At 40.5% G+C, this 13,934-nt stretch overlaps 1 protein-coding gene across 1 annotated transcript in view; it reads left to right on the top strand.

Annotated features, from left to right (window-relative positions):
- tmem198aa (transmembrane protein 198aa) overlaps positions 1-13,934 on the top strand; it is a 40,274-nt gene that overhangs the window by 18,962 nt on the left and 7,378 nt on the right. The window contains exons 2-5 of the mRNA XM_084361506.1: positions 987-1,212; positions 8,174-8,412; positions 9,641-9,853; positions 11,165-11,288. Coding sequence (XP_084217632.1) covers positions 1,074-1,212; positions 8,174-8,412; positions 9,641-9,853; positions 11,165-11,288 — 715 coding nt within the window. The 5' untranslated portion in view covers positions 987-1,073. The remainder of the gene's footprint in view (positions 1-986; positions 1,213-8,173; positions 8,413-9,640; positions 9,854-11,164; positions 11,289-13,934) is intronic.

Genomic DNA, 13,934 nt, shown 5'->3' with positions numbered 1-13,934 from the left:
GGTCAAAATAAGGTTTGCCTGCAAGCTGACCTGAAGCAGCCAAGAAACCGTAAAATAACAACAGCGTGAATGAAAGAAAAACACTCCCAGCAGCCGGCAGAAAGCAAAACACCCCCGCCGACAATGTAACAGAGCACCTTGGGTTCGCCTTACAGAGCTCATTTAATAAGAGGATATTAAACGGGACATGCAGACGCAACTAATGTGCATTGAGCAGCAACAAACTTCCTTTCGCAGTATCTGTCAAAATAATCATAATATGATTTATTCACTCTATCATGCAGCCCTATTTATCATGAATCTGACATATGATGAGCACATTAACAGCATTTGCAGCATGAACAATCAATAAAGGCACTCTTGATGAGTGTTTCATCAACATCAGTGCAACACTATACATGATCAATACTGCAGCACTACTGTGTACCATATAAAGTTACTATATGACAGCAGTCTCGCAGCCTGACAGTACAACAGCAGTGAGTATTTGCTGAAGTATCACTTTAAGCGAGCGAGCGAGTTAGAGCAGCAGCAGCAGATCAGGAGTGAGCACAGATTCAAATGTTTAAGGGCTTTTGTTTTTAACCCCCCCCTGAAAAACTTCAGCTTGGAAGCTCCCAAACCGTCTTGTACTTGTGCCACATGCAAATTCATGCAAATTAATTCAGCTTGCCTTCCCATGGCAACCATTATGTGTGCGCTGACAATCTTCTGCTACCGGTCAATACTTTCAAACTGCTGGCAACAATTTGTTGCAGCCTCTTTACTGTATATCCAGTGAATGATAGAAGCTGAATTGCATTTTTCTTTAAAGATGTTTCCTTTTTTCAACATTGTAATGCATGCTTACTGCTCGGTCAGCACTCACAGCTGTGTACTTAAAATGAGTAATCAATAATCACTCTCTCCTCTGTCTTCTCTTACTTTCATTCATTCTCACTCCTGCACTCTCCATCACTCTTTCTTTCCATGCCTCCCCTTTGCAGGTAGATACGTTTCAATGGGTGAGGCCCACTGACTCAGTCATCCCTACACATCCCCTCCGCCTGCACGCCCTCCTAAACGTCGCCAACATGACTTCCACCAGCCAACTTCTGGGTTTGGCTGAGGTGGGGCTGAAGTGTGACCAGGAGATTGAGAGGAGATATGAGATCGTGCCCTCGGTGGTCTGCTCCATGTGCTGCCTCTTTGGTATCATCTACTGCTTCTTTGGTGAGTAATGATGTAGTCACAGCTCTGCTCATCAGGCCTGAGGTGGTACTCACTAAAATGCATCTTCAATCTTCTCCATCATTACATGGGATGTAATGTGAAAAATAGGATTTCATTTAAAGATTGAAACAGCTTTACGTATTCTAGTGCAACGTCAGTATCTGGGATTTTGAATCAGACTCTCTTGTTAAAAATACAGCATGCCACTTGTGCCTGTCACTTCCAGTGGAAAAGAGCTAATCACCATCAGTTAAGAGTGCCATGGCTGCTATACTGTTGCCATAAGAGGTCTTGTGTCTTTTCCCGTTCAGTTGACATTTAAAAGAAAAGTTTGACATTTCAGCAAACTCTCTTATTTTTTTTCTTGCAGAGTTAAATGGAAAGATCAGTAGCCCTCACATGTCTGTACTTCAAATAAAAAGCTACCACCAGGAGTCAGTTATGAATGAATGAATGTATTTATTTATTTATTTATGTATCGAGTTGTATGAGTCGATTACCAAAAAAGGAATAGGCTGAAGCCCAAGGCTTATTTTTGCCTATCCTACATAAACCAAAGGATAAGCCAGAATATCAGCAATACCAAAGAAAGAAAATAAATGAATTAATAAGTAAACACATTATACTACTATTTATTATGATCCTCAGTTATTTTTTTTAAATATCCTCATTTTTAAATATCCTCTCCTACACAGTTAGCTTAGCTTGGCACAAAGACTTGAAACAGGGAGAAACGGCTAGCCAGGCTCTAATAAGCACATCTAAAGATCAATAATTAACACGATATATCTTGTTTGTAAGATTCAAGATTCAGTACTTTCAACATGGTTGATTGGACAGACAAGACCACACGCTCATAAAATACATAAAATACATTAAAAGAGTATGGACCAATACGCAAAATAATACTCACACACTAGCACCTGTAGGGCTATTTGCACTGACACACTAGATAAAGTGCTTCAAGTACGTAAACGTATGTACGTAAAAGTTTTTACCTACTGTGCTTTGATATTTTAGTCGTTTAAAAGCTACTCTTTTACAAAAACACAAAACTGCAGACCCTGGGCAGTAATTAGATTATCTAAAGAAACACTATGGACGTCTGCCTGTAGCATCACTTGAAAACATGATGTAAACAACAAAGAGTGACATGTTGAGATATGTTGCCAGGATATAATTTGAAAGTGCTGCCAAAACACATAGCCAGGGAGTCCTGAAATACCTACTGTTGATCATTTTGCTCTTACTTGTAGCGCCTTCTGCTGTGCTGGTGTGTGATGTATTGATTTAAGAGCATTAAAGAGTCGCTCTCTTCTTTCACGCTATGTGAATCAATATTGAAACCTCATTCCTGTAGACTAAGCTGCTGTGGCGCTGCTATAACATACAGTATGTACTTTACTTCAGGGAGCACGGTGGAGTAAACGTTCTGCACTTGCTGCCGAGCTTTCTCGAATCCTTGAATCCCTGTCACTCTCCTTCACCCTGTTCTGAACTGCAGTCACCATCAAACTGATACTAAAAAAGATTGGACTGCCTGCTGTCCTTTAAAAAAGACAACATGTTATCTTCTGCAGCTTATTCAAAGGCATGTTCCCATTTCTTTCAACTAAATGTTGCAGCTGCCCTGCTGTAAGAAAAACGCAGCACAGATTTAAATCAGAGATACCAGGCCTCACTGGGAGTGGACCCCCTGTTGTATTTATATATTTATTAAATCCTCTGCCATCAAACAACCAGACTCATGCTTACATGCATGGCTCCAGTCGTATGTAAAGACAGGAAGTCCTGACTTGAGGCTTCATCTTGGGCCCAGCGAGTGACTGTGTTTGATTGCATCATTAGTATTAAGGGCTCATCCTAATGAGTTTGGATGCAAAGTCATTACAGGAATGTGTAATCAATAAATAATTAGAGAGAGAGATCTGCTGTACAAGCTGTTTACAGTAGAGTTGTTGAAAATGATTAAGATTTGTATTTCCGCTTCAATTGTGAGTGAAAAAATTGCATAAAAGTGCTCAATTAATGGCATGCATTTTACAGGTATAATTAACTTCTGTGTTTCCGTACTGTGAATTTGTGTAATTATTTACTTGTAGCCGTTTTCATCCTGCTGTGGCTGTAAACTAATGATGTTTTTATATTTTGGAAAGACTGTAGGAATACAGGCTAAGCAGATCAGATGCATGCAAACATGTGTTTAATGTTCTTCTTGCCATTAGTGGATAGCAGACAGTAAAGAGAGACTTGAACTCTCCTCCAGGTATCCATCAGTAGCCCTTTTGACCACCAGGATTAGCTACAAATGCTATCAGAGAGTTGATCCACATGATAATATATTGAAACAAAACATACTGTACACTGCCAACCCTCCCTATTTTCCCGGGAGACTCCCGCGTTTCATTTCCATCTCCCAATTTTTCACACCTTTTCCCCTTTTAGTTATCCAAACCTATTTCTGGCACTGTACCCTGTGTAGTCTGCTGTACCGTTGGCGGACAGAGAAATGGAGAGGAGAAAGAATATTTAAACACATTTCAGGTTTAAAGGAAAGGGGCTGTAAAATCTGCCACGAAGATTTTTCTGTCAACAAGGGGGCTCGCATCGTATCAATCCCCATCGAGAGGCTGGCGATGAGGGCAGTGGTGTTCACAGACTTTGCAAGAAATTAATGAAAAGTGATAAATGTTACTTCATGATTCAGGCAAGTTTACGTGAGAGGACGAAATATTCTGCACGGTCTTCTGAGAATTAAAAGTCAAATTAAAATTATTTCACATGAAGTGTGTGAAGATTGTTTTCATTCTTTAAATGTCACCAGAATGAAGGAAACACAGTCCTTGAATCTTCAATTTTTCAGGAGTGGGATCCCTAATTTGGATGTTTCAAGGTTAGCAAGTGTGGTTATAAATGATCCCACAGAAGCAGGTAGAAATGTCTGCAATTAGATCTTAACACAACACACAATCAGTGGCCACTGCTAAGCACTGAATTTTCAGCTTGTATGTATTGTCTTTTGAACAATCATCTGAGGACTAGGCAATGTGTTTTTGTTATCCTGATATAACATAAGTGATGTCTTTTCCTGGTTTTAAAGGCTGCAATAAAATTACATTATTTTTAGGCTGTATTGTGTAGCGCTAAATCATCCTTTGTTAAATTTCCTGGCCACTGTTCATGTATACAGTATTGTGATTTAAATAAACTACATAACACCCATAAAATCACATTCTTCCCAACTTAGATTACTTACCTGCAGACCGGCACAGGGCTGTTAATATTTATACCACCAGTAACACAAGCAACAAAATACATGCAGGAAAATAAACAAGGTAATGTTTCACATAATAAAAACACAGAATTGTGTTGTGTGGAAAATATATAGAATTACAATTTTTGGAAAGGCAACCCTGCTGCTTTTAGATGAATATTGATGCATGTTGAAGCTCCGAGCAGGTGTGTGGCATACAAATAGACAGGGGGCGAATCGCTGAAGCATGCAGACGGCATTAACATTCACTGTATATGTCCGGGTGAAGCATCGGCAGCGTCAGTCCCTGCATTGCAAACAGGTTACCCAACAACTTTATTTCACAAAGTTGACAGCATGCGAGTAAGACGATGGAAGCTCTGAAACAAAACTGTTGGGCGGGTAACAAAATGTAGGGAACGCTGCTATTCGTAGATCCTCACCTCTACTGAGGCAGGAAATGTCAAGTTTGCCCTTAGGGTGGTGAAGGAGAACAAAAGATGTCTTAGCCCACTTTAATTGTACGTTGCTGTACTTGCATGCACATTAGACTTACTGCATTTAGCAACCTCGTGATAGCATGTTAACGCTTCCTGTTTTAAATGTCTGTAGTTGACAAAAACTTCAAATTTATCGAATCACACTGATTGTTTCATGCACGGTTCCAGAAAATAGCAGCAAAACGTCTCCTGACAATGGCGTCATTTTACTTGAGATACTTAATCTCCTCGGTTCTTCACCATCTGTTGTCTGTTTGTCTCTGTTTGTTTGACAGCAGAAAGAGAAAATTAAGAGGTGCATTTTCCCCCTCAGCGCCAGATCTTCCTGAATAACCAAACAAAATCACTGTTCTGCAAATGAGGCACAATGCATATTGTCGGCATTGCTCAGAAACCTCACATTCACTTGAATAATTTTAGGAAAAAGACATTCCTGCTGCTTTTCGGCAGGAAAAACTGATTCTCCCTGCCAACACATGTTGCCTGCAGAATGCCGTTTAGTCCGAAGGTCTTGAGAAGAAAAGGTTATCTGTCATTTATTCGACCCAGAAAAACAACAAAGTTACAGCAGAAACGATGGGTGATGTTATAGGAGCAAGATGGATGAGGCAAAGCAAGAGAGAGTGGAAGGGGGGGAGAAGGGAGCTGAACAAGCCAGAGTGAACAGATGGGACGGAGGGTTTGATGGCTGGAGGAAAAGTAAGGGAAGAAACGAGGAACAAAAGAGGGAGTGGGGGGAAAGGCAAAGAGTGGAGGGGCTGAACAATAGGGGGGATAAAGGACCAAGGAAAGGATGGGTCTGAGGGAAGTGGCCGAGAAGAAGCCAGGGAAAGGCATATTTCAGAAAGGTATTAATTGATTTATGGATCTGATGTGGAAGAACAAAGCTGTGAATTTGTCATGGCTGCTGATCAAACAAACGTTCATGTGGCTGTGGATGTTTTGTCAGACTTGTATTTCTCTCTTGTGCTTTCACCACACTTCTTATTGAAAGGCCTGGTGGTGGCTGGACGATATCTAAGAAAGCACACATAAATGAGGTAAAGTCACGAGGGAGGAGTGCGGACGGTGGGTTGGAAGAGAGGAAGAGTATTGTTCAGCTCAGCTGTGCGATGCCTGATTACACAAAGATAACAATCTGATGCTGGATCCCCTGGAGACAGAGTCCAGTCAGACAGAGAAAGAAGGAGATGTAGAGCAAAAAATAAAGGGAGACGCAAACATTAATAAACACAGAAGCAAGAGCCGAGGAGATTCAAACTGTTGATGATTTGATTTGTTAATGCCGTAGCATCTTTTTCTGCCTTTTTTTGTTGTTGCGTTAGAGCACATTAAAATGCGGATAAACCTGCGAGACAGAAAAAAAGAGAAAGCCAAGGACGCGAGGGACCAAACAATGGGTAAAGAAAAAAAAGTCGAAGGAGAGCAGCTGTTCTATTCAGCAGCCTGTTGACTAATGAATGTGGACGACCTTTTGTAATAAGACGATTATCATATTTTAAAGCAGTTTTACGGAAACAGCTTATCTGCTCTTCACATCATCTTCCAATAATGAAACGCTTCTCCCTAACCCACCACAGGAAGGTGGCTGTTCATTGTTCTGCTGTTCAGTGCGAATCTTATCTCCCTATACTATTTAATTTAAAGATATATTTAACAGTTCTACATTGAAATGTGAGAAAAGACTTGGGCATGTTATATATTTAGTTGAGTTGTGTACTATCATTATCCCAAATGTTTCAAACAATGTTCAAACAAAGACAAATCCACAAATGTAGTCAAGGTTCCAGGTGCTTTTCATCTGGTCGCCTGACGCCATAACGTCCGGGTAAACATCAGATGAGGCGCCAGAGAGCAAAGAACGAAGTCAGCAAACATGACTTAATGAAACGCGAATGAAACTTAAGAACATGACCTCATCTGTGAACATTTCTGAGCCACATAGATGGATTATCATCATCAACGATGGTTGTTGAACACTGTTGACAGCAGCTGCTATTGTCTCATGCTGCTTACATCTTTTGTTTTGTTTACATTGAGAGACCCCCAGAGGCAGAGAAGAGATCCAGTATTCACTTTGTTGTCCTATTTATTTATTAGTTTATTTGACAGGGACAATACATGTAGGCATTGTTATGTGTCATTAAAATGCAACCGATGCAATGTATATAGGACTTCTAGCCATGGCTAATTTGTCCCTGGTTAGGCTTTTGAGGAATAAAACACACAATACAACGCTCTAAAAATAGATATAAAAGATAGCAATAAACCAGACATAGACAAGCAGCCGCTACGGACTGTGACAGACAGAAAAGAGAAAATGAAAATTAAATCTGCGTTGGGCTTCTCCTCATGCTGCATCCACAAGAAAACATTCCACATACATGAAAGAGCTGCTGGGATCAAGAAACAAGTCTAAGAACACAGTCATAAATTAAATATTTCAGAAATCAGATCCATTTAGCACCCTCTAATAAGGCATGCTTTATGGTTTGTTTGTTTTTTAGTTGCAACTAATAGTTAAATTGCTCGTCATTAAAGAATTTATCGTCATACATCAGATTTTTTTGTGTTGCCTTCATCTATCAACCGCAGATTTAAAAGGTAATAAACTCTCGGCCGGCAGATCCGTGTTCTTGCAAATCATCCTCCAGATGACAGTTCGAGCTTGTTAGCCAGAAAAAGTAAGTTACGATGAAAGATGATAAAAATCAGCCAAGACTTTTAGTAGCAACTAATCTTTAATTACTGGTCAATAAATAATGTATTAATCTTTTAAATGTCAGTCATACCATTTGGGAGAATCTTTGGGTTTGCTATAATTGTACAATCATCTGTCAACTGAGGATTTAAAAGGTAATAAATTCTCAGCAAACTGATTTTTGCTCCTCCAAATCATGTTCCAGGGGAAATTAAGAAATTCGAGGAAAGCATACACCTATTTGTTTGTGTGTACTGTTTGCTCTTGAGTGTGTGTGTGTGTGTGTGTTTTTTTGTTGAGTCCCTCTGGTGTTCATCTCTATTTCAGGCTACAAGAAATGTCTCATATGCACTCACTGACTTGTTTGTTGTTCCAAGTTTGTCCTTGTAATGAATAATTTTTTCACATGGGTTTCTGGCTGCCACTCACGCTGCAGTACAGCATATACTGTGTGTTTGGTATGTGTGTGATTGCCTCACAGTCGTCTGTTTGCCTTCCCTCCTGCAGGCTATCGATGCTTCAAGGCCGTATTGTTCCTCACAGGCCTGATGTTTGGCTCTGTGGTAATCTTCATGCTGTGCTACAAGGAGAGAGTGATGGACACTCAGCTGAGTGTCGAGGCATCAGTGGGAATCGGCCTCGGCATCGGGACCCTGTGTGGCCTGGTGACCATGTTGGTCCGCAGCGTGGGACTGTTTATGGTGGGCCTGCTGCTGGGCCTGCTGGTCGGAGTGGCTTCACTGGTGGTGAGGAGACACGTTTTATTTCGCAGTGTTTAGATTGATGTTTATTTGCAAATTCACAAAACTTACATGTTTCATGTTTAAGATAAAGAGTTTTATGAATAAAGCTTTGTAATATTAGCACAGTTTCTTGCGCCCAGTCATACCAGAAAGCGGCATGTGCTATAGACTAATCTGGGTCTTAGACAGACTGGATTGGCAGACTCCCGTTTTTCATTGGCCTCTCCCAGTTTCCTAACAGGGTCTAGTAATCTTAACCTGTTTCTGGCACTGTCCAGTGTGTAGTCTGCTGTACTGCTGTGCCTTGTCCTCCTCAGTGAGTGAGAGACTGACATTTTCAGACACCCTGGAGAGAAGAATTCCCATTTCTTGACCAAAGTTTTGCAGGAAAGAGGCTGTAAAATCTGCCACGTCAATTTTTCTGTAAATCACGGGGGTCGCACCACATCAGTCCCCATCGAGAGGCTGACAAACACAGGGTAGTGGCGTGCACAGACTCTCTAACGGGCAGGGGCAAATAATGAATAAATGAACCAAAAGTGATCAATTTTACTTAATGCCACAGATTTACGCAAGTTGACGCCAAAGAGAGAATTATTCTGCGTTGTTTTCTGAGAATTAGAAGTAAAATTTAAATTTTTATACTTATTATTGTGTTATTTTCATTCTTTAATTGTCATCAGAATGCAGGAAACACAATCCTTGAAACTCAAACTTTTGCCGCTATGGTTTAGAAATCCTCTTTTTTTGAGGTCTGAAGGTCGACGAGTAGATAGATGTATCCTAGCCGTTGTTACTGCCGTGGCATATCACTATTGATATCACATATCATATGTCTCCAGGAGATCCTGTAGCCCATTTTGAAATGCCATTAAATGACTATCCCCCAGCATTAGTGGTAGCAACACAAAAAAATAATAATGATTTTGTTTAATTATTTTTTTAAAAACGTTTTAAAAAGGCGAAAACATAAATAGGTTAGCAGAGTATTGCATAGGTAGAACAAAAAGTTGGCTAGCTTTCTATTTAGCCTGTCACTGAGGATGCTGGCAAAATAGTTAACTCACTAGAAATAAGCACATTAGCACGTAAAGTAGTATCATACCTGACTGCAAACCACACCACAAAGCAGGCCATCAAGTGTGATTTGTATTAGGAGTTTTGATAAAACGATGGCGTCCTCTACTACTGTGGATTGGACCAGCATCTATCTCTCCTTTTTCCCTCCCAGGTTATGGAAGAGTTCTACCACCCCAAAACAGTGTGGGTTCCCCTGGGTATTCTCCTGGGCTCTGGGACGTTATTTGCCGTCCTCACTCTTCAATGGCAGCGCTGCTTCGTCACCCTCTCCACCGCCACTTTCGGCTCTGCCATCATCACTGTCACCGTGGATTACTTTATAGAGCTGTTCGCCTTGGTACACTACGTCTACGAGAGACTCAGGGTAGGCTCGTCTGTGTGATTGTCTTTTATTACGCTATTTGAAGTCACCTTCAGGCCTGTGTTTTCTGTGCGAGCGTTCGATATATTTGAGGGCGATCACATGTCCCTCGATTTTGTTACTGGACTGTTTGTCTTGGCGAGTGATTTTCATTTGTGTATGTGTAAAAGTGAGAGACAGACAGACAACTGGACTGATAAAATCTCTGATATTGACCACTTTATAGAGCGGTTAACAACCCAATTTTAGACACTTCACCTTGGTGCAGTCACTGTCTACAACATTTTGCCAGGAGCTTCGGGTGTGACTGCAGATTAGAGCTGAGATGATGGAGTGAGTCAACAACAGGGAGGAGTGTTAGATATACTGTATGTGTGGATAAAGGAAAACAGATTGTGTGTCGGCAATATGGACAAAATCTTCAATCAGAGATGTGTAATTTGTCATAGTGATATATGGGAATACAGTCAACTTTGTACGAATTAAAATGAAACCTATTTGTAGATAAAATTAACAGATGGAAATGTCTGTTTTTGAGCTCATTTGGAGGATTAATAAGGAACAAGTCATCGCTCATCATCACACTAATTCAATAATCCTGTAAATCCAATATTGCCATTAAACTGCAACATAATACAACCATAGATAGAGCAAAATATAAACCACGTTTAACATAAAGGTACATGAACTTTGAACAAATGCCACAGAGAATCAACAGTCTGCAGGTTTTTACTCCAACCAGTCACCTGAGCTGGTGGTTTCAATGACCAGTTCTTTCCCTCCTCTTAAAGAAGTCAGTCTGCGGACTGTTTAGTAAAATAAAAACTTTCAGATCCTCCATCGTTCTTGGTTGCCAGACTTTGCCATCGTTTATTTAGGTCTTTTGTTCGATTTGTACTGTTTGTGTTATCACATCAACATATTATCAAATTTTCAACATAACTATTTACATGACCTTATTTTTACAGAGAAGCCGTATTCAGAAATGACCTCTTTCATGTTTGTTTGACTAAACCAAGCTGCTGAATGCAGACATTGGGAAGCCCTGCTGGGGCAAGCATGGTTTATGACCCATTTAAAATGCTCTCATCTTTAACAGTCTCATTTTTGCAACCAAATTACTCAATTTTAAAATAAATGAGTATTTCATTATGTTGTGCTCTCTTTTGTGCAGGAATAACTCTAAAGGGGTTTTGAGAAACTGATGAAAGTGTCGTCATTTAGTTACAAATCAGTTACAGTGCTTTGTATAAATGTATAGTTTGGCACTTTATCCAAATGAATTACTCAACTAAAACTGTGTAATCTTTGCAGGTGGCGCCTAAGAAACCAGTGTGCTGGTTTACTTGGGTCATCTTGGGAGTGTGGCCGGTCCTGGCCCTCCTCGGAGTGCTGATCCAGTGGAAAGTCACTGCAGAGGGATTTTCTCACACAGAGGGTGAGTGATGCTGCTTTACACACGACTCCTTTTACCGGCTTCAAAAGCTGAATTATGACACAAACATTGTCGTGGTTGGAGTCCCGTGTCTTAGAATCATCAATCAGTTTTGCCGTATTTTTTGTTGATTTTGTTCTTTGGCCACAAAAGGTAGACTGATACTGTAGTTTGATTTTATGAAAATGTGAAGGACTTTATTTTTGAATATGCTCTCACATGATGTCAGCATACTGAGCACTCCAAGAAGACAGTTTGAGTGGGTGGAAAAGATGGAGAATATGACAACAATGTCCAGAAGGTAATGTATATAAAAAGAACAACATGGTGAAGCATGATTTTCAAACTGTTTAGGGATCATGACTAAGTGAACGAAACGCAACTGACGTGCAAGAATACAACAGTGTTTCTACGACCAGAAAAACAAGCACAACATCTTAGAGATGTTTCTCTTTAATTAAAATATAATCCATGAAAACCATTTATAATACAGAAGCAAACATCAGCAGCGCCGACTATTTGCTAAACTCTTCCCTCTTGATGAATAACAATTTACTCAGAAAACCTATTAGTTGTTCAACGGTTATCTTGTTCTGCATTATTAATTAGATATTATGTCAAAATATGTAGTCGTCAGTAGTTTTATGTACTGGCAACAGAGATGAGGATAAAAATGCAGACTCTTGCAGGCAGAGCAGGTAGACTAAAGGAACTTCATGCTCCAAGAACAGGCTTACTCAGCAGTTTAGTCCTAACAAGCAAACAAATCCAGCGGTGTTGAAAGGCAGGAAAAATCCCTCAGCAGGTAGCAGATCATGGGCAGATTGACAGAGTTAGGATGCATGAAGGTACAGGCAGTCGAGCAGGGAACATTGGCTAAAGGGCTGCCGAGGAGCTGATGATGGAATTAAGAGGTTTGCAGGTCGGTTAGGGACCGGGGACATTTTTGGGAAATTGAGATTGGCAGGTTTGGGGACATTTCACAATAATTCAAGGTCCTGGGGCAGGTGAGAATGATTGTGGCTAAAGGACACACTCAGAACCTGTAGCACAGACTTTGATCTTTTCCATTGGTGGCGGATTTTATTAAAAACACTGGTGAATTCATAAAAATGAACAAACAAACATCTTGTGAATAAATTGCATCTATCCAAATTGATTTTACTGCTTAGACGCTGCAGTCAAACATGGCTTCTGCTTCAACCTCCGACTGGTGAACATACAATGACTGTGCTCAGAAACGGCTGATTCAAGAGAGGCGGCGCTCACCTCACCGTGTCCGATCTAATGTAGGCCACGGCCACAAGCTTCAGGCGAGGCTGCTGCAGACCCTTTGAAAATAAGTCTGTTTTTCATCCTCAGTTTGTGGTGGAGTTCAGTGAGAAGGATGAACATCTACTTCAGCTGTCTAGGAGAATGCGGCAATGCTGTTTTGTTTTGAAGGACTACGAAACTGGACTACGAAAAGGACATAATGACCAAATTTTCATTTCTGGGTGAACTAATCCTTTAAGTTCATATTACAGCATTTATCTCCTATAGTAACCACGACAGTGGCTATTTTTAATGAAGCAGGAACGCTTGGCTGCTGGTATGCCAAAGTCTAGAAACAATGTTTAATTAAAGATTCCTTCGGCCCAGTTTCGTTTAATAAATGTGCAACTTCTTAGCACAAATTCTGTTTTTTGAATTTCCTGTTTAATCTCAGACACTCACTAATCACGTCAAGTGCACAGAATGATGATGAGGCTCGTTTCAGTATTGATCTCAGAGGCCACTACAAGCTGGTACCATTTTATCAAGACTGGCTAATCTATCCTGATTTTATTAAACAGGCAGTTTTATCGGCAGCTTTAGAAATCATAACCATTATGAGGGCAGAAACAATGCGTGTGTGTGTGTGTGTGCGTGTGCGTGTGTGTGAGGGGGAGACTAAACACACCGACATTAGAATGTGTTAATGACGGAAACAGCCTTTCTGAAAGCAACCACAACACAGATGGCAAGATTACAAACACACACACACATGCGCGCGCACACACACACACACACAACTAATACACACAAACAAACAGAGACAGAAATATACTGGGGCACTGTCTCTCACTCACTCATACGCTCGACACACACATCTCATTCATTTGTACACACACAGTGTTTCATTTGATCTTCGCTGGCGTACGACATGCAGAGTGGTGTCTCAGAAGAAGTCACACATTGCCTCAAATAATGGGATTAAACAGCCGGCTGCTATGGCTTCCAGTCAGAGGATGTGGGCAAAGCGATAGAGGAAGCTTTTTAGTGCTATTTTGAAAACTGTACAATTGCGTGTGAGGCGGGAAGGGCCTAGAAAGGGATAGAGACATGAAGGAAGGCAACTGTCTATAAGAGAGGGAATTGATTCTTCGAAAATTCAAGACACGCTGCTTTGTTCAAAAAGTTGGCAAAAAAAAAACGTCTTCCTCATCATGTGGCTACAAGATTAAAAGATGAATTGACCACACTCACTAAAAGAAAGATAAAAGGAAACAAAGGGGAGATAATATAACAGAAGTAACAAAGGAGGGTAATGAAAAGACCAAAAATAACAAGAAAACATCATTTCTGGATCGACTGCATGTTTGTTACGTGCATTTCATGCTTGTTGCC

The sequence above is a fragment of the Pagrus pagrus genome (genome assembly GCF_965226575.1).
Source record: "Pagrus pagrus genome assembly, chromosome: 9".
NCBI lineage: Eukaryota > Metazoa > Chordata > Actinopteri > Spariformes > Sparidae > Pagrus > Pagrus pagrus.
Note: the sequence above shows the minus strand (reverse complement) of the source record. Positions and strands in the feature narration are given on the sequence as shown.